General features: G+C 45.4%; 2 protein-coding genes across 2 annotated transcripts in view; both read left to right on the top strand.

Moving 5' to 3' along the window:
• The window catches only part of LOC143962129 (uncharacterized), a 350,250-nt gene that overhangs the window by 306,230 nt on the left and 24,625 nt on the right, over positions 1 to 19,395 (top strand). The gene's annotated exons all lie outside the window — the stretch shown is intronic.
• UQCRQ (ubiquinol-cytochrome c reductase complex III subunit VII) lies at positions 15,811 to 19,265 on the top strand. Its single transcript, XM_077473207.1, has 3 exons — positions 15,811 to 15,948; positions 18,253 to 18,416; positions 19,050 to 19,265. Exons 2-3 carry the CDS (start codon positions 18,263 to 18,265, stop codon positions 19,142 to 19,144), a joined length of 249 nt encoding a protein of 82 aa, XP_077329333.1. The 5' UTR covers positions 15,811 to 15,948; positions 18,253 to 18,262; the 3' UTR covers positions 19,145 to 19,265.

The following is a 19,395-nucleotide window of genomic DNA, read 5'->3' as shown; positions in this document are numbered from 1 at the left end:
ATGCAACACTGTACCCAAACAAATTTTTTTATCATATTTTTCAAACAAATAGAGCTTTCTTTTGGTGGTATTTAATCACCACTGGGTTTTATTTTTTATTTTTTGCGACATAAGTGAAAAGAGCGAAAATTAAAAAAAAAAAAAACTTTTTTTTTAGTTTCTATGATAAAATTTTGCAAATAAGTCATTTTTGTTCATAAATTTGAGCCAAAATTTATACGGCTACATCTCTTTGGTAAAAATAACCCAAATTAGTGGATGTTATTTAGTCTCTTTTGAAAGTTAGTCTACAAGCCATGGTGCAAATCATTGAAAATAGGTCGTCAGTACATCAGATGTGATTAATCTCATTTCTTGAGGCTCTGAAATGTCAGGAAAGTACAAATACCCCCCAAATGACCCCTTTTTGAAAAGTAGACAGTCCAGGGTATTTAGTAAGAGGCATGGTAAGTTTTTTTGAAGTTGTAATTTTTTCCCACAATTCTTGAGGGGAAAAGTTTTGTTGTTTTGTAAAAAAGAAAGTTATTTCTCATATTTCATATTTCTCACAGCATATGCATACTTCCAATTACACCCCAAAATACATTCTGCAACTCTTCCCGAGTATGGTGATATCACATGTGTGGCACTTTTAAACACCCTGGCCACACAGAGGTCCAACATGCAGGAAGCACCTTAAGGGGTTCTAGGCGCATAAATGACACCTAATTTCCCTGAAGGCCCTGGAGCACCAGGACAATAGAATTACCCACAAAATGACCCAAAGTATATTGTATGAGGCATCATAAGCCTTTTGATCAGTTAATTTTTTTTTCCATAAGTCTTCAGAAAACGTGGAAAGAAAATGAAAACGTATATATATTTTTTTTTTACACAAAGTAGTCAGTTTATAAAATATTTCTAACTCAAAGCATGTACAAAGCAAAAATTACACCCCAAAATACACTCTGCTACTCATCCTGAGCAGGGCGATACCACATCTGTGTGACTTTTACACAGCATGTCCACATACAGAGGCCCAACATGCAGGGAGCGCCGTCAGGTGTTCTAGGAGCATAAATGACACAGCTACACGACCTATTACATTTGTGAAGGCCCTGGAGCACCAGGACAATGGAATTACCCACGAAATGACCCCATTTTGGAAAACAAACACCCCAAATTATATTCTATGAAGCATTATGAGTCTTTTGAATGGTTAATTATTTTACACAAGTCTTCAGAAAACGTGGAAAGAAAATTAAATTTTTTTTTTACACAAAGTTGTCCATGTATAAGATATTTCTAACACATAGCATGTATATAGAAAAAATTACACCCCAAAACACATTCTGCTCCTCCTCCTGAGTATTGCGATACCACATGTGTGGCACTTTTACACAGCCTGGTCATATACAGAGGTCCAACATGGAAGTGGTACCTTCAGGTGTTCTAGGAGCATAAATGACACATCTCATTTCGTTCCTACCTATCACAATTTTGAAGGTCCTGGAGCACCAGGACAATGGAATTACCCACAAAATGACCCCATTTTGGAAAGCAAACACCCCAATGTGTATTCTGAGGCATGGGCTGCAAATAGGTACTCTGTTACTCCAACGGGCTGGTGACAGGTACTCGGGTACTCCGACAGGCTGGTGACAGGCATTCAGGTACTCAGATGGGCTGTGACAGGTACTCGGGTACTTGGATGGGCTGGGACAGGTACTCGGGTACTTGGATGGGCTGGGACAGGTACTCGGGTACTTGGATGGGCTGGGACAGGTACTTGGGTACTCAGATGGGCTGGGACAGGTAACCGGGTACTCAGATGGGCTGGGACAGGTACTTGGATACTCAGATGGGCTGGGACAGATACTCGGGTACTCAGATGGACTGTGATGGGCGATGACAGGTACTTTGATGGGTGGTGACAGGTCCTCTTTATTGGGGGGGGGGGGGGGTAAATCAGTGTGTGTGTTGGTGTGTACACTAGGCGGTAACGAGATGTTACCGCAATCTCCTCCTCACACACGATCCTGGGCAGTCATACGACGTCCACCCAGGATGGGAGATCCCATCTGTGGCCTTCATATGACTATGGCCGGGTATTGAAGTGGTTAAAAACAGCACTACATAATTTTCTGCAGCTTCTTCATTGAAGCCTATTGAACAATATATAATGCGTTTTTAAATGAAGGAAGCCTTCCTTACACGCTAAGTAAAATGATTACCTCCAACCTGCCTAGCACAAACAAAAGTCACAACTGGACCTAGCAGGTAACGTGTACATGTATTGCAGCCTAATTTTTTTTTCCTTTTTGACGGTTTCCTGTTTGGGCAGCTGTAGTTCTAGAGAAATAAATTCAAATACTTTACTTGTAGAAAGGCTGACTCAAAAGAACAAATACAATAAGCTGCAATTGAACTTTAAAGCCAAACTCTGGGGAAACTTGAAACATTCTCCCCTTGTAGTTGGGTTGCTCTCACGGTGCAAGGGTTAACTGCTCATTAACGTCTAGGAGACTCAGAAGAGATATACTTACCTGTTCTGCTACACCAAGCTGCTATACAGATCCCCATACTATCTTCTCTCCCATGCTCCAGTTGTATAAGGTGCACAGAGGCGGCTCTCTAATTAGGCAAATAAGGCGGTCGCCTAAGGCCTCGCACTCACAGGGGCCTCCTGACAGCCTAATTGAAGAGTCGCCTCTGCTGACAACAATGCCGCTGCGGCATTAAGCTCAGACCGGCAACGGTTTAACATTGCCTGTGAGATAGAGGGCACAGACACCAGCACTGAGATAGAGAGCACTGACATCAGCACAGAGAGTACTGACACCAGCACCAAGAGCACTGACACCAGCACTTTAAAGCTCTTAATATATATATGTAATTTGTACAGTTCATTTTTTTATCGCTTGAATTATTTTTCCCATTATGGGCAGGGGTGGGGCCTCATGTCTAGGTTTTGCCTAAGGCCTCAAAAAGCCTAGAGCCGCCTCTGAAGGTGCAGATATCTTCAAGGCAAATGGAATGGATGGGTTTGATGCTAAAAGACTGGAGTATGGGGGAGCAGTGGTTCAGATAAGTAAATTTTGCTTTTTATTCTCCTCGGAGCCCCCATGCACGGTAACATTTTCAAACCACCTAGAGTTGAGGTTTTTTTTTTTTTTAAAAAAAAACTGCAAAATGTTGTATTGGTCATAAAAGCCTAGGTCTTTGGTCATGTCATCTGTTAAAGGGGAGGTTCAATATGACAGGTGACCCGAACTGCTGGCTTATACAAACTATGGTACCAATCACTGAAAATTGATCGCATCTGATCAGGTGTATCTCATTTCTTGAGACAGGCTGGCACAGGTGCAACCCAAATTACAGCGCGACTTCAAGCAACTTACAACATGACTTAGGCTAGGTTCACACTGCTCCGGTGATGAGATAGGATGTGATTCACACCGCACTGATACAGATAGTATGGCTGAATTCGCATCGCATCCGGCCCAAACTCGCACAGGACCCTTTTTTCTTTTTTTTTTGGTCCACCGCAGAATCGGATCGCATGGGTGTTCACACCATGCGATCCGATTCCTGTCCGAGTTTGCAGATCGCACTGTGATATGCGAACTGATCTGGGGGTGTCGTTAACGTTTCACTGATGCTCCCAGCAGTTTGCATAGGGCAGTGTGAACTGCCGCGGGGAGGCATGCGATGCAGGAACCCGCAGCGGATTTTCAGCTTTCCCACATCGCTGCAGTGTGAACCCAGCCTTAAAGCTGCCTCCAGGACAGGTGACTGGCTGTGGCCAATTGGAGAATAATCAGCTCTCTGGGAGGGAGGGGTTTGCCTGGGTAAACTAATTTATTTTCCTGTAAAGTCGCTTCAATATAGATGGAGATTGACTTGGAGGTGACTTCCATTCAATACTATTGGTACAATTTATTTTGAACAAATAGAGAGAGCAAAGAGGGGATTTTGACGGTGCATTATTGTTCAGAAATAAAAAAGGAAAAAGAAAATATAAAAGCAAATGTTTTATTACAACACAATTAAAAATGACACATAGCAGTGCATTACAAAGACGTCTACATATACTAAGTTACACACACGTCTACAGTTACTAAGTTGACTGGTCCACAGAAACTGCTGGATTAAGGTGCTTGTGGTTGATTATCCCAACATGTTTCGCAGTAGCTTCCTCAGGGGATATAGAAGCTAGCAATAAATCACATAGATAATTAATGGCAGTTCATACAATGCATATCCAATAAATACATCAATAGTCTAACCTAAATATATATCAAGTGTTACAGCTCTCCATGCTTGGAGCTTTAAGGGGACTGCTTACCATTCCTCCACACCCTATCTATCTATCTATCTATCTATCTATCTATCTATCTATCTATCTATCGGTACAAGTCACCTAGTAGTACAGGAACCTTTTCTGAAGTTGAAGCGGCTTCAGTAGTGTACATTAGGACGGCTATCATTGACTATAATGTAATTCATAATGTCAAGCGACTTGAGGGCTGACAAGTCGGATCCCAAGTCATTGTAGTGTGAATTGACACTAAAAGCTACTACTACTGAGACAGTACAACTTGCAGCGCGACTGCCTCAGGCGACTTGCACATGACAGCAGCGGCGACTTTCAAAACGACTTCTATATAGAAGTCAATTCAAGTCACCCCCCAAAGTAGTATAGGAACCTTTTTCTAAGTCAGAGTGACTTGAGTCGCTCCTATTAGAATGGTTCCATTGTATAGAACGGAACGTGACTTGTCGGGCGGCTAAGTTGCCTGGAAATCGTCATCGCCAGTGTGAACTGGCTCTAACAAGTCAGGAAAGTACAAATACCCCCAAATTACCCCTTTTTAGAAAGTAGACATTCCAAGGTATTAAAGTGGAGGGCCACCCTGAAAAACAAAAGTACATTATAATTTTGCAAAAAATCCGGAAAAAAAAATGAAAAATATATATATTTTTTAAACTTACCAGAAATGCCTGTTGCTAGGCAGATCGTCCTATTCTGCCTCTTCCTACTCTGCGGTGATCTTCGGTCTTCTCTCCTCCGTGTGGCGTCTTCTGGGTAATGGGGCGCTGTGTGTTCTGAGAACTGTGTGTCCCAGAACACAGCACGCCCCATTCACAAAGCGATGTGCGACTCGCGCATGTGCAGTATGAGACGGGCAGTGAAGCCACAAGTTGCAATGGCAGCACTTGGAACCGAGAGCCGAAGGACATGTCAGCCTCGGCAGCTGACATCGCGGGCGCCCTGGAAAGGTAAGTCTCCTTATTAAAAGTCAGCAGCTACTTTTGTTTCAGCTGCTGAATTTAAAAAAAAATTTTTAGGGCTGAAACACCGCTTTAAGTAAGTAGCATGTGAGTTTTTTAAGTTGTCATTTTTCCCCACAATTCTTTGTAAAATTTAAGTTTTTTTTTTGTTACAAAATTGTCATTATCAGGTTATTTCTCCCACACAGCATATAACAAATTACACCTCAAAATACATTCTGCTACTCTTCCCCAGTATGGCAATACCACGTGTGAGACTTTTACACAGCCTGGCCACATACAAAGGCCCAACATTGAAGTAATACCTTCAGGCGTTCTAGGGGCATACATTACACATCTCATTTCATTCCTACCTACCACACGTTTGAAGGTTCTGGGGCACCATAACAGTAGAATTACCCACAGAATGACCCCATTTTGGAAAAAAAAACACCCCCAATGTATATTCTATGAGGCATGGGTTGGTGACAGGTACTCTGGTGCTCTGATGGGCTGGTGACAGGTACTCGGTTGCTCTGATGGGCTGGTGACAGGTACTTAGTTGCTCTGATGGGCTGGTGACTGGTATTCGGGTACTTTGAAGGGCAGTGACAGTTACTCAGACGGACTGTGACAGGTACTCAGGTACTCAGTGTGAGGAGGAGAACCTGGTAACATCTTGTTACTGCTCTGTTTACATTTTAGTGATCAGCTGTGAAAGGATTATAGCCGATCAGGTGGTAAACTGCCGCTGGCCAATGGCTGTTTACCAGTGTCGGTGACTAGCAGTGTTCCTCGGAACACTCCACCACCGAAGTGCACACGCAGCGTGCTCGCGCCGTGCAAAGTGGGGCGGTACCATCTGTGATCGGACGTGACCTCATCATGGCCGATCACGTGGTAAACAGCCATGCCCAATGGCTGTTCACCTCCCTCGGTGGCGAGCGGTGTCTCCGTGACACGCTGCCACCTAAGGTACAGGGTTGCGTGCACACGATCGTGCGCATGCCCTGTTTAACTGGACGGACGTCATATGATGCCTGCCCAGAACAAGAGCCATGCCGCCTGGCCACGAACCGCGAGAACTACCGGGGGACCCCAGATGAACAGGTTCTAGACCTCTGTGCAAAACGAGCTGCACAGTGGAGGTAAATATGACATGTTTGTTATTTAACTACTTAACAACCGCCCCATAGCCGAATGACGGCTACAGGACGGTTGCTTAACACTGAGAGGCCATCGTATGACGTCTTCCCAGAATTCCGCTCATGGCCGTTTACCACGTGATTGCTCCGTCAAATGACGGAGCGATCACTTGTAAACAAACCGGCATCATGTTATGACGCCGGTTCCGCCCTCCCCTCTCTGTACCGATCGGTACAGTGGAGGGGGAAGAGATCGGTGTCAGCAGCACTGTAGGCTGGATCTGCAGTGCCCACAGTGCAGCTCATTGACAATTAACCCCTCAATTCCCTGCCAATACTCTGCAATACCCTGCCCCTACTCTGCAATACCCTGCCAATACTCTGCCATAAATTGCCATACCCAGCCATACTCGGAGATACCCAGCCATAGTTGGTGATACCCTGCAATTCCCAGCCATACTCGGCCATGCTCAGTCATACTCGGTGATACCCTTCAATACCCAGCCATACTCGGCCATGCTCAGCCATACTCGGTGATACCCTGCAATACTCTGTGATGCCCAGCCATGCTCGGCCATGTTCAGCTGTACTCCGCCTCTGTATGTGGCCAGGCTGTGGAAGTCTCACACATGTGGTATTGCCGTACTCAGGAGTAGGAGAATATATTTTGGGGTGTCATTTTTGGTATGTACATGCTATGTGTTAGAAATGTTGTATAAATGGACAACTTTGTGTTTAAAAAAAATGCACTTTAACCACTTCCCGCCCGCCAGCTGTCATATGATGTCCTTGACTTTGTGCAGGGATATCTGAATGATGGGTGTAGCTACAGGCATCATTCAGATATCAGCTTTTTCAGCCGGCGATTCCCTACACCATAAGAACAATCATAGTGGCTGTTCCACTGCTTGATTATTCTTACAGGAGGTGAGAGGGGACGTCCCCCCCCCCCACCTCCTGCCGCCCTCCAGTGCTTCTACCGACGCACCAATACGATCAAAGCCAGAATCATTTTTTGTTTCCTATTTCAAGCTTCCCAGCCTAGAGGTGAGATGCGGGGTCTTACTGACCCCATATCTCGCTGTAAAGAGGACCTGTCATGCCATATTCCTATTACAAGGGATGTTTACATTCCTTGTAATAGGAATAAAAGGGATCAAAAAAATTTTGGGGGGGAAAAAAATGTCAAACTAAAATAAATAAAGTAAAATGAACAATAAAAAAAAAAATAATTTAAAGCGCCCCTGTCCCCATGTGATCGCATGCGGAAGCGAATACATACGCAAGTCCCGCCCACATATGAAAACGGTGTTCAAACCACACATGTGAGGTATCGCTGCGAACGTTAGAGCGAGTGCAATAATTCTAACCCTAGACCTCCTCTGTAACTCAAAACATGTAACCAGTAAAAAAAAATTAAAGTGTCGCCTATGGGGATTTTTAAGTAGTGATGTTTGGTGCCATTCCACGAGCGTGTACAATTTTGAAGAGTGACATGTTAGGTATATATTTACTCAGCGTAACTTCATCTTTCACATTATGTAAAAACATTGGGCTAATTTTACTGTTTTTTTTTTTTTTTTTTTTAAGCACAAAACTGTTTGTTTTTTTCCAAAAAAATGCGTTCGAAAAATTGCTGCGCAAATACCGTGCGAGATAAAAAGTTGCAACGACCACCATTGTATTCTCTAGGGTCTTTACTATAATGTTTTGGGGTTCTATGTAATTTTCTAGCAAATAAATTATGATTTTTACATGTAGGAGAGAAATGTCAGAATTGTCCTGGATGCTCCAGAACGCCTGATGGTGCTTCCTGCATGTTGGGCCTCTGTATGTGGCCACGCTGTGTAAAAGTCTCACACATGTGGAATCTTCATACTCGGGAGTAATAGCAGAATGTGTTTTGGGGTGTAATTTGTGGTATGCATATGCTGTGTGTGAGAAATAACCTGATAATGACAATTTTGTGTAAATTTGGGGGGTATTTGTACTTTTATGGCATGTTAGGGTCTCAAGAATTTTTCAGATATTGGCACCATAGCTTGTGTACTCTATAACTTTCACAAAGACCAAATAATGTCCATCAATTTGTACTTATTTTTACCAAAGATATGTAGTAGTATAAATTTTGGCCAAAATTTTTGGAAGAAAAATTACTAATCTGCTAAATTTTATAACAGAAACAAAGATTTTTTTTTACTGAATTTTTGGTCTTTTTTTCTTTTATAGCACAAAAAATAAAAAACCCAGCGGTGATTAAATACCACCAAAAGAAAGCTCTATTTGTGTGAAAAAAAGGACAAATATTTCATATGGGTACAGTGTTGCATGACTGAGTAATTGTCATTCAAAATGTGAGAGCACCGAAAGCTTAAAATTGGTCTGGTTATTAAGGGTATTTAAGTGCCCAGTGGTCAAGTGGTTAAAAAAACAAAAGCCTTTTAAGGTTTGACCTCATATTATACAGTATGTGGATGGCGCTATAGCCTCAAACTTGTTGTGTTTCTCAAACCATTCTTGAATTCATCAGACCAGGCCACCTGCTTCAATTTTTCCGTGGTCTAGTTCTGATGTTCATGTGCCCATTGTAAGTCCTCTACTGATTTTATCATCCAATCATGTGCAAGCCAAAAATTGGATTTTTGTACTCGCCATGAAATCCTTTTCTCTGAAGTTCATTGATGGACACAGCTCCTTTAATTCTTGACCTTAAGGTTATCACAACACTTCAGGAGAGGAGTAGGCAGAATATCAAAAAACAGCAAGACTGCACAGCACTGCTCAGGGGGTGGTCCCTCTGGCTATAACCCCTAACCCTGTTTCGTGCAGCTCAGTTTGTCAAAAAGCAGTACAAACATAAATAGAAGGGATGGGTGCTGTGTCCATCAATGAACTTCAGAGAAAAAGATTTTACGGTGAGTACAAAAATCCCATTTCTCTTTCGTTCATTGATGGACACAGCTCCTTTCATTCTTGACCTTAGGGACGTCCCCAACCAGTGTCAAAATACGAGGGGTGGAAACAGCAAAACATAACTTCACCCACAACAAGGGAACACCTCAATAGGGGAGTCGCCATTTTAAACGGCCGCCATAAAAACTAGCGGCCAACTTGTGCATCAAAAGATGCGCTTCCAACAAACTAGTAACTTAAAGAAAGTATAATTGCAACCTTACACAGCCGCTTGCAAAACCTTGCGGCCAAAGCAAGCATCCGAAGATGCACTTACGTCAACTTTGTAGAATTTAGTGAAAGTGTGAATGGATGACCAAGTCATCGCTTTACGCACCTGGGAGACAGATGCTTGATGGAAAGCCAAGGAGGTCCCAATTGCTCTGGTGGAATGAGTGACAGGAAAAGGGGACATCTGCCTCTTTAAGGCATAGGCCTGAACCACAATCTGTCTGATCCACCGAGAAATGGTGGACGACAAGACCGCCAGACCTTTTTTTGGACCAGCCACCGAGACAAACAGAGAGTCTGACTTCTGGAAGGGAGTTATAGAAGACAGATACACCTGTAAAGCCCGGACCACGTCCAGGGAATGTAAGGCAACCTCTTTTGGGTGTGTCGGCTTAAGACATAAGGAAGGTAACACAATGTCCTCATTGAGATGGAATGCCAAAACCACCTTTGGAGGAAAGAGGGCGGCAGACATAGCACCGCCTTATCCTTGTGGATGACCAGGTAGGGAGACTTTCATAACAAGGCTGCCAACTCAAAAATCCTCCTGGCAGATGTAATAGCCACTAGAAAAACTACTTTCTGAGAGAGTGTTAACAAGGGAATCTCCCTAATGTTCTCAAACTGCGTTTTCTGAAGCACCAATAGCACCAGATTCAGATCCCATGGAGGTAGTGGTGGTCAAACCGGAGGGACTACGTGTCGAACCCCTTGCACAAAGGTACTTACCAATGAGTGAGTCACCAAGGGGCGTTGGAAAAAGACAGCCAAGGCTGATATCTGTCTCTTGATGGTGCTTAAGCAAGTTTCTGATCCACTCCTCGCTGCAAAAACAGCAGGATCCTGGAAACTGAATAAGTGCGTGGACGCCAACCATCTCCTCACACATGGAGATGTAAGCCTTCCATGTACAATGGTAAATCTTCCAAGAAGAAGATTTCCATGCCCTCAGCATAGTGGAAATTACTGAGTCTGACAGACCTCGGTCCTTTAGCACCTGGTTTTCAACAGCCATGCCGTTAAAACCAGCGACGGTAAAGCAGGATGAAGTATTGGACCTTGCGCTAGAAGAGTCTCCCTCAACTTCCTCTCTGGAACCCCCTGGATTCTCCCCCCTAGCAGGAGAAACATCCGCTAGGCGGTACACTCCGCTGCGCTGGTGGAGGTGTGTTCTGGGGCTGAGGCCACTAGAAAAGAGCGTTTTGAAAGACTGGAAAGTACTAGAGAGTTCCTTCACAGATGCCGCCAGGCCTGCACCCTGTTCTGCTGCCTGCTCCCTGACCAACCCCTCAATACACTCCTTACAAAGTGCCTTGGTCCAGGAATCCCCCATAGAGGCTCTACACGAAGGACACTTCTTCCTAGAACCACGGCGAGACTTGCTCGTGGCTTTCTGAAATACAGTTGTTGTGGTTGTTGTCTGCTTGCCCTGACCGCAGTATACACTGCTATATCCACCGCTATATCCACCTATATAGCTAGCTATATTTCTCTTTTTTAATAGAGCTTGCAGTCAGTTGTAGGAGATTGTGTGTGCTGTCTGTGTGCCCTGAACCCAGTATACACCGCTATATCCACCTATATAGCTAGCTATTTTGCTCTTTTTAAATAGAGCTTGCAGTCAGTTGTAGGAGATTGTGTTGGCACTAACACCGACTTCTTTAGGTTCCGCACCCAACCAAACTCCCAGAGAGTCTGCATGGTGATCGCTACATCCTACCTTAATTCTGAGGCGGAAGCTGCTCTCAGAAGGAGAGCACGATTGCGATCCCACGTTGCCTTAACAGTGCCAGTATTTGAGCTAACACTTTGGTAAAGACTCGGGGTGCTGACACTAAGCCAAAAGGGAGAGCCACAAACTGATAGTGCTCTTCCCCGACTGCAAATCGCTGAAACCTCTGTTGCCTGAGGCATATGGGTACATGTAAATACGTGTCCTGGATATCCAGGGACACCAGAAAGTCCCCCTGATGGAGTGCAGCGACCACGGAGCGAACTGATTCCATCCTGAACCTTTGCACCTTCACAAAGCTGTTGAGGGCTTTTAAGTCCAGGATTGGACGTACCCTTTTTGGGGACTACAAACAGATTGGAATAGAATCCCTGAAACCTTTCCAGCGTCGGTACAGGTACTATCACCCCGCACAGTAGCGGGTCCCGTACTGCCCCGAACAGGGCTTCCCGACAAGCTGGAAGTAGAGGTAGGTTGGAGGGAAAAAATCTGTTTGGTGGACAAGAAAGAAACTCTATCTTGTATCCAGATGAAACCAGTTCACAAACCCACTGGTCGGACAGTAGAGAGGTCCACCGGGCTGCAAACTCCCAAAGGCGACCCCCCCATGTGGTAACATTTTTGTTCACAGACTTGTTTGACTTGCGAAACCAAGGACGCTTTTGTCCTTCAGCAGGCGCCTTGTCGGACTGGGAGCGCTTACCTGCCGACCCGGGCGGGGGCGAAAAAGACGTTTCTGAGCGGAAAAAAGAAGGCCCTTGCCTATGGCGTGGCTCCTAACCCTTCATGGAGTGTGGGAGCAATGTGCTCTTCCCACCAGTAACCATTTTAATAATGTCATCCAGCGAAGCTCCAAAAAGCCTCTCACCTTGGAAGGGTAAATCTGCCAGATCTTTGTTAGATGCCTGCTCCGCAGACCAGCCAAATTAGGTGCCGTAGCACCACTGCTGATACTGATGCTCTAGAGAGCAGGGGGACCGTATCAAGGGCTGCATCACAGACATACTTAAGGCCATGCACCAACTGGTCTGCTAGCTCTATGTAGACCAGGGGAGACTGTTGCTTTTCCTATTCATGGTGCAACAGCTTTGCCCATAATGCTAACCCCACTACCGTAAACATGGACTGGGACACTGCTTCGGCCCTCCTGTTGGCAGGATCCTTGCAGGCTAGAATCCCTTTTACCGGAAATTGTGGTTACTTTATTTAACCTGGATGCCGGGGGGTCAATGACCGGAGGAGATGTCCATTTTTTCAGGAGGCTCTCTTCAAAAGGGTAACGCACCACCATTCCTCTAGGGACTGAAAAGGCCTGCTGCGGACGTCCCCATTCCTTGTAGATGAACTTATCAAAATAAGTCAAATACGGAAACACCTTAGGCTTGCGGGCCCTTAAAGGGACCTCCTCCTCAGCAGAGGTTCCTGCTGCATCCTGTATTTTCAGGGTATCCCACACCACAGTGATAAGTGCTCCTACTAGCGGTTTTTCCTGCGTTAACCCGGACACAGAGTCATTCTCACTGTCCAAACAGTCCTGGTCCGCATCCTCTGACACATCAGAACAGGGGCCGCCAGTCATCACAGGACCCGAATCTGAATCGGAGCTCTCCCCAGAAGACTGGGGGGGGCATTTTTACCCCCCTTGCGCCCGCACGCCGCTTCCACCCTGGCAACAAAGGTCTTCAGGACCGCCGACAAAGCGTCCATAGGCACTGCATTTTTTGCATGTGAGCCGGTTGCAATAGCAGGGATGTCTGGGGAAGAAGCACCAGCTTCTGACTCGCCTGCCACAACTTGGGGACTTAAGGCATGGTACACAAATCCCACACTCCTAGCTTCTCACAGACTGAGGGGCCCCTCCGCAGGAATTTGCCACCCTGACCAAGTGCTGCCGCTGATCGCTCTGCCCTGTTTCAGTCTCAGAGTGAAAACCACACTTTTCTGAGGTACAAAGACCCAGCACTAGAGGTATAAGAAAATCTCCGCCGGTTGTCCCTAGTACAAAAATCACCAAGAAAATGGCCGCCGAACCTTCTAGAAAATGGCTAACAGCCATACTCTGTATAAGACTACAGGAAAATGGCCGCGGTCTCAGCAAAATGGTGCAGGCCTCTCCTGAGGTAAATTTACTCAGACTCTTCACAGCACAGTAAAAAGGGGCAGAAAAACGAAAACAGACCCTAACAGCCAGCGCAGCCCTGCCAAAGCTCAGGGCCCCCCCCGGAGGACCCCCAGCCTAGGTACATACACCGCACCTCATGCCCAGTCATACAGCGGCCCTAGCATGGGGAGGAGGGAATGAGGGATAGGGAGAGAGGAAAGGGAGAGCGAGAGACCCCCTAGTCGACCCCCCAGGGAATGCCCAGCTGCTCTATCCTGCCAAGGCAGGGAGAGCCGTACTTACCCTTCCTGTCAGAATTGCTGGACACATTCCACCACAGGCCCATCACCCGAGCAGTACGGGGTGGCTGTCGGCCATGGCACACTGTGACATGGACAGCAGTAGCCTGGTCATAAGTGTGCCCCGGAGCATATAGCTCACCGGCCGCGCCTGGAGCAGAAGGGGCATGTCGTGGCCGACCCAGCTTGTAACTAGGGTCTGCTCATGCTCAATGGCCAGGCTGGGAAGACTACAAGGATCTATATTATCCAGCCTGTCATCCAGCCGGCTGTTGATAGTAGATCACAGGATCACAAATTGTAGAAAAAATGAAAAAAATCCCAGGACCAATGGTCCCCTCAGGAAGCCAGGTCGTTCTCCTACACTAGGCAGAAAAAAACTGAGCTGCAGGAAGCAGGGTGAAGGGTTATAGCTAGAGGGACCCCCCCCCCCCCCCCGGGCAGTGCTGTGCAGTCTTGCTGTTTTTACATGTGTTACATGTTCTGCCTAGTCCTCTCCTGAAGTGGCGTGATAACCCTAAGGTCAAGATTTATAGGAGCTGTGTCCGTCAATGAATGAAAGAGAAATGCTGTTTTTTATTTTCCTTTCATGTCCCCTTTGGATCTACAGCGACTGCACTTCCATGTGCACTCGCAGTGCAACGTGGAGTTGCCTTTAGTAAATAATCCCCTGAGTGTTGAAGCCCCTTTCTATTGGAACCAGTGTCATCTTTTTTCAGCAATATGAGCTACAGTAGCTTGTCTTTTGTATCAGACTAAACAGGCCAACCATCATTCCCTATGTACATCAATGTGCGTTGGCCTCCCATGATCCTGCTGCCAGTTTTCCTTCCTTGGACTACTGTTGGTAGGTCCTGACCACTGCAGACTGGGAACATCCCACAAGAGCTGCCGTTTTTGGAGTTGCTCTGACCCAGTCATCTAGCCTTTACAATTTGGCCCTTGTCAAAGTCTCTGAAATCCAAATGCTTGCACATTATTTTCTGTTTTCAACACATCAACTTAAGGAGCTCCAGGCAAATACTGTAGCTGCTGTCTTTTAATATGAGGACACTTGCATGTCCAGGAATCAAGCAGTGTCCTCACCTGAGCCAATTCTTCAATTGGCTTTTGGGTGCTGGCACTGCCATCCTGACTAAGGAAAACCGGCAGTGAAGCCTTGCAGCTTCAGCTGGTTTGCCACTGCGCTTTGTGAATAGGCCGCAGTCTTCTGGGACCTGTGAAGTGTCTCAGAAGACTGCGAGGGAGGGGAGGGAGGAACTTCTGGCTCAATTTGCTGCGGTGAACTGAGCTGGAAGTGGGTACCTGTCAAATCCAGGTACCTGCTCCCCCCCCCCCCCCCCCCAAAATGTGCCAAATGTGGCAGCAGGCAGACAAGCAGAGCTTCCCCTTTTGGGTCGGGCTCCGCTTTAAGCAACAACCTGTTCACTTGCTGAATAATATATCCTATTGACTTTCAAGTGTCATTGTAATGAGAAAATCAGTGTTTTTTTACTTTACCTGTCAGTGCTCATAATGTTATGGCTGATTAGTGTAGAGCTACTTTGCTATGGTACAGGGCACCACAGAAAAGAGGAGAGATGGTTTCCTGAACTATAAAGAGACTTCTGACTCCGCTTATAGCCTCTGCACCACCATTACCTACAACCGTTCACTTACACAAATGATTACAAGGGTCCAGAAGTGGCTATATGAGGGAACCAAAATAAAAAAAGTTTGTATAATTGATATGTTTTAAGGGCTTAGTGCTGCCCCCACCAAGAGCGGGCTCATCCACAAGACTAGGCAGTAGGCCTGGGCCTGGTGAAAGTGAGGGGGCCCCAATATATACTTCTTGTAGGACAGCCATGCCTATACAAACAGGGTTATTTTTCTTTGCTTATTGCAGTCTTGCCAATTGTATTTGAAGGGATGGGGCCTTACCTAGAGGCCCACTCAGTCTTAACCAGCCTCTGCCCTCAATCCTGCCATTCTAGGCTAAGCCCTGTCTCGTGAGTGCTATGATGGAGAATGCAGCCCTACATATTCAGTGTACCTCGGTGCACGCCACAGCTTTCTCTCAGCCAGGCAGCAGGGGGCGCTCATACTCCTGGCAGCCGCCTCCTATAATTCAGCCAGCAGGTGGCGAGCGCTCTCCTTCAATATGCTATTCACGTGACTAAGACTGCTCTCGGAAGAGGAAACAGTGGGACCGGAAGTTCTCAGTAGTTCTGAGTTTGGCATTGAAGAGGCAAGGTGAGTCCGCCGACAGTCCGGGGGAGATGGCGTACAAGGGGCCTGCACACACCTGTCTGTAATGACTTCTCTGCTCTCATGGCCAGTGCGGCTGCAGGTGTCCTCTAGTGCTTGAATGTTTCACGTATTTGCTTTGTGATATGAGGGCTCATATTCAACCGTGCACAATACATAGAACGATGATATGGCTGCTGTTAGTGATAGAAACATGTTATGTGGTGCTTTGGGCTGAGTACTGTCATATGACATCAGCATGGAGGGTGTGGGAATGTAGAGTGTGTACACTTCATTATAATATGCTATCTGGGCTTGGGAGATCCCATTCTATTGTAAAACCTAAAATGAAGAAAACATTGTTCTTTACTGAGTGTATGGCTTCATATTGTCATATCAGCTGCACACTGTTCTAATGATTCCATACCCCTCTCAGCTTTTGTAGAAGAAGGTCAACTTAGCACGGCTACCTTCCATATCTCCTGAATAGTCCAGATACCGGCCCATAAAGCTCTGCGCTCACCTCTTCTCCAGTGATGCCCAGCACAGTGATGTCATTGGTGTTCTAATAACCAGTCTTATTTAACCCCAAAGACTGAGGACATACTGTGAGTGTAGGGCATGTTATACACGTGCCCCTGACAGGGCACCACCACTGAACACTTCATTCACAATGTAATGGTGTGTCATCGTGGACCTGTCCTCCCGGATTCCGATAAGCCCGCAGACCCCGACAACCAACGGCCAGGGTTGTCTGGAAGAGGCCCTTGTCATCAACATGGGGACAAGGTGCTTTGGGGTGGGGGGGGGGCCACACGGCACCCCTCCATGTTGAGGGCTCAGGAGGGGGGCGCTCGCTCGTCCCTACCCCCTTTCCTGGCCGTACGGGTAGCGTGCTCGGATAAGGGTCTGGTATGGATCTGGGGGGGACCCCCACGCTGTTTTTCCGAGTAGGGTGTTCCCCTTAGAATCCATACCAGACCTAAGGGCCTGGTATGCTCTCAGAGGGGGAACCCACGCCAATTGTTTTTTCATAAATTTGGCGTGGAGTTCCCCCTTCAGAGCGCATTCTCTGATTGGCCACGGCAAAAGTCGCCTGGCCTGGGGCGACTTAGTCATGTTGTAAGTCGTGTTCAAGTCGTCTCCAAGTTGCCTCACAAAGTCGTCCTGGAAGTCGTGTCGCCCCTGTGTGAACCGGCTCTTAGGGTTTCTGACCAATGTAGTTATCTGCAGGTATCTTTTGTTTCCCTGAAGGTTTTCTATTACTCTAGAGATTCAAAATCTCCTTAAAGAATATTTACACCCTAGCACAAAAAAATGCAGATTACCAGTCCTTAGATGTGGTAGCTATATTAGGTTTTTCTTTTTGTAAGACTAAGAACATTTTCACCAAATACAAAAAAATACATGTTAATCTCTTCAGGGATATATTGTCCTTGTCACTTCCTGTGAAGCGGTCTAAAATCAAAACTATATTATCTTCCTTCTAAGCTTTCTTCTGTAAACTAGAAAACCTCTCTCCTCAGGTAACCAAGAAGAGTCTTATGCCTTGTACACATGACCGGACTTTCCAGCAGAAAAGGTTCAACTGAATAATTTCATCTGATATTCCGATCGTGTGTGGGCCTCATCTGACTTTTTTTTTTTTTTTTTTAATTCTGACAGACCTAGAAATGGAACACATTTTAAATCTTTCAGACGGAATCAATTCCTATTGGGAAAACCGTTCGTCTGTATGCTATTACTACGTACCAAATACAACGCATAGGCAGCTATTGCCCACTGGCCATTGAACTTCCTTTTCTAGTCCCGTCGTATGCCATCGAATTCTAAACGAACAGGCTTTGGTGTGATCGTGTGTAGGCAAGTCCAGTTCAGCAGAACTCCGTCGGAAAGACCTTCAGTTTATTCTGAGGGAAAGTCCAGTCGTGTGTAGTTAGTGTTTGTAGCCTTAATTGGGAAGACGGCCTAGTGTGACAATCATGGCTTACCACCTTTGGATCAAATGCTAGCTACCTAGTTGTCTGAACTGACCCAGGACAGGTATGCAGTCAGTGAAGTCAGACTGTACCCATTCTTGGTCAGTGAAGGTTGAACTAGACAAAGACAACCAGCATTTTTAGAAAAAGTCAGCAGTGCCAACCTTGATATTTCCCTTGCACAGTTTTTCTTAAATACGTGTTCTGATATACTGCTGAAAGGTATATAGAACCTCTTTGGTGTAAAGGTAATGTGTTGGCATGCCTATTGGTGTAAATGAAAAGTAATCGTGCAAAAATGTGACATTGTTGTCTTTTTTTTTTTTCCCAGCAACTAAACCATGGGGTTGCACTTTGGAGACCTCGCTAAGGTGCGAAACGTCATCACTTTCACCTTATCTCCTTTTGAGCAGAGGGCGTTTGCCCAAGTTTTTTTAAAAGGCATTCCCAATGTTCTACGGAGATGCACATCAAGCTTCCTGACTGTAGTGCCACGTAAGTGTCAGACCCAACCCTAAATGACATTTGATATTTGTTTTGCATGAAGTAAAAAAAAAAGGGGTAAATAGATGGAGCTTTTTTATTGGATGACTATGCAGCATCTTCTAATTTAATTAGACTTACTAGAATTTGTGTATGCGGCCATCAGACCAGTCAGAAGCAGGTCAGCTATAGCCTTAAAGCATGCTTATAGGCACGTTCAGGTGTGTGTACCATTCATTAACCACGCAAGGAGGAAAAGCATTTCAAGCACAGCAGAATAGGATGTTTATGTTCTTGTAAAATTGAAATGCAATGCAAAGAAGCCTTTAAAAAATATACCTAATCACTCAAATCATATATATCTTTAATAAAAGTTCTCCTTTTAAGATCTGTCTACACTGCCCCCACCCCCTCTTCATCTTACAAATGCACGTTGAATGCTGGAGAGTTTACTGGCTGCAGAAAAAACACCTCAAACCAAAAACAGCTGTAAAACCATCCAGTGTGTAGGAGGCCTAAAAGGGGCAGATTGTAGCAATAGGGGACTTTGGAAAAGATAAGAGTTCTCATTTTGTTAAGCACTATGCTCAGAAACCTCCTGATATATGCTAACCTGGCTTTCTGTTTGGGATTTTCTTTTTTCAGCCTTTGCTTTGGCATACGTAACCTACCACTGGGGCACAAGAGAGCATGAGAGATTGAAGAGGAAGGACCCTGCCTTGTATGAGAACGACCAGTAAAGACATCTGAACTGGCTCTATATTCATCCTGAACTCTGACTCTTTCCTGCACTCTGTGTGGAAGCATATTTATTGGGATGTCTAATTGTACCTTAAATACATTAAAGATTTTTCCCTGTAATGCCCTGAAGTTTTACTTATTTCAATTGTTTATGTGAAAAAAACATTTCTTATACCCACTTTTATAATGACAATTAATCTGTATATTAAAGTAGAACTATAGGCATTTTTTTTTCTTTTCATTTTGGATA

Source organism: Lithobates pipiens, unplaced genomic scaffold, assembly GCF_037356315.1.
Source record: "Lithobates pipiens isolate NorthernLeopardFrog02 unplaced genomic scaffold, aLitPip1_a1.2 Scaffold_8, whole genome shotgun sequence".
Lineage (NCBI taxonomy): Eukaryota > Metazoa > Chordata > Amphibia > Anura > Ranidae > Lithobates > Lithobates pipiens.
The sequence above is the reverse complement of the archived record's forward strand: the minus strand, read 5'-3'. Positions and strand labels throughout refer to the sequence as shown.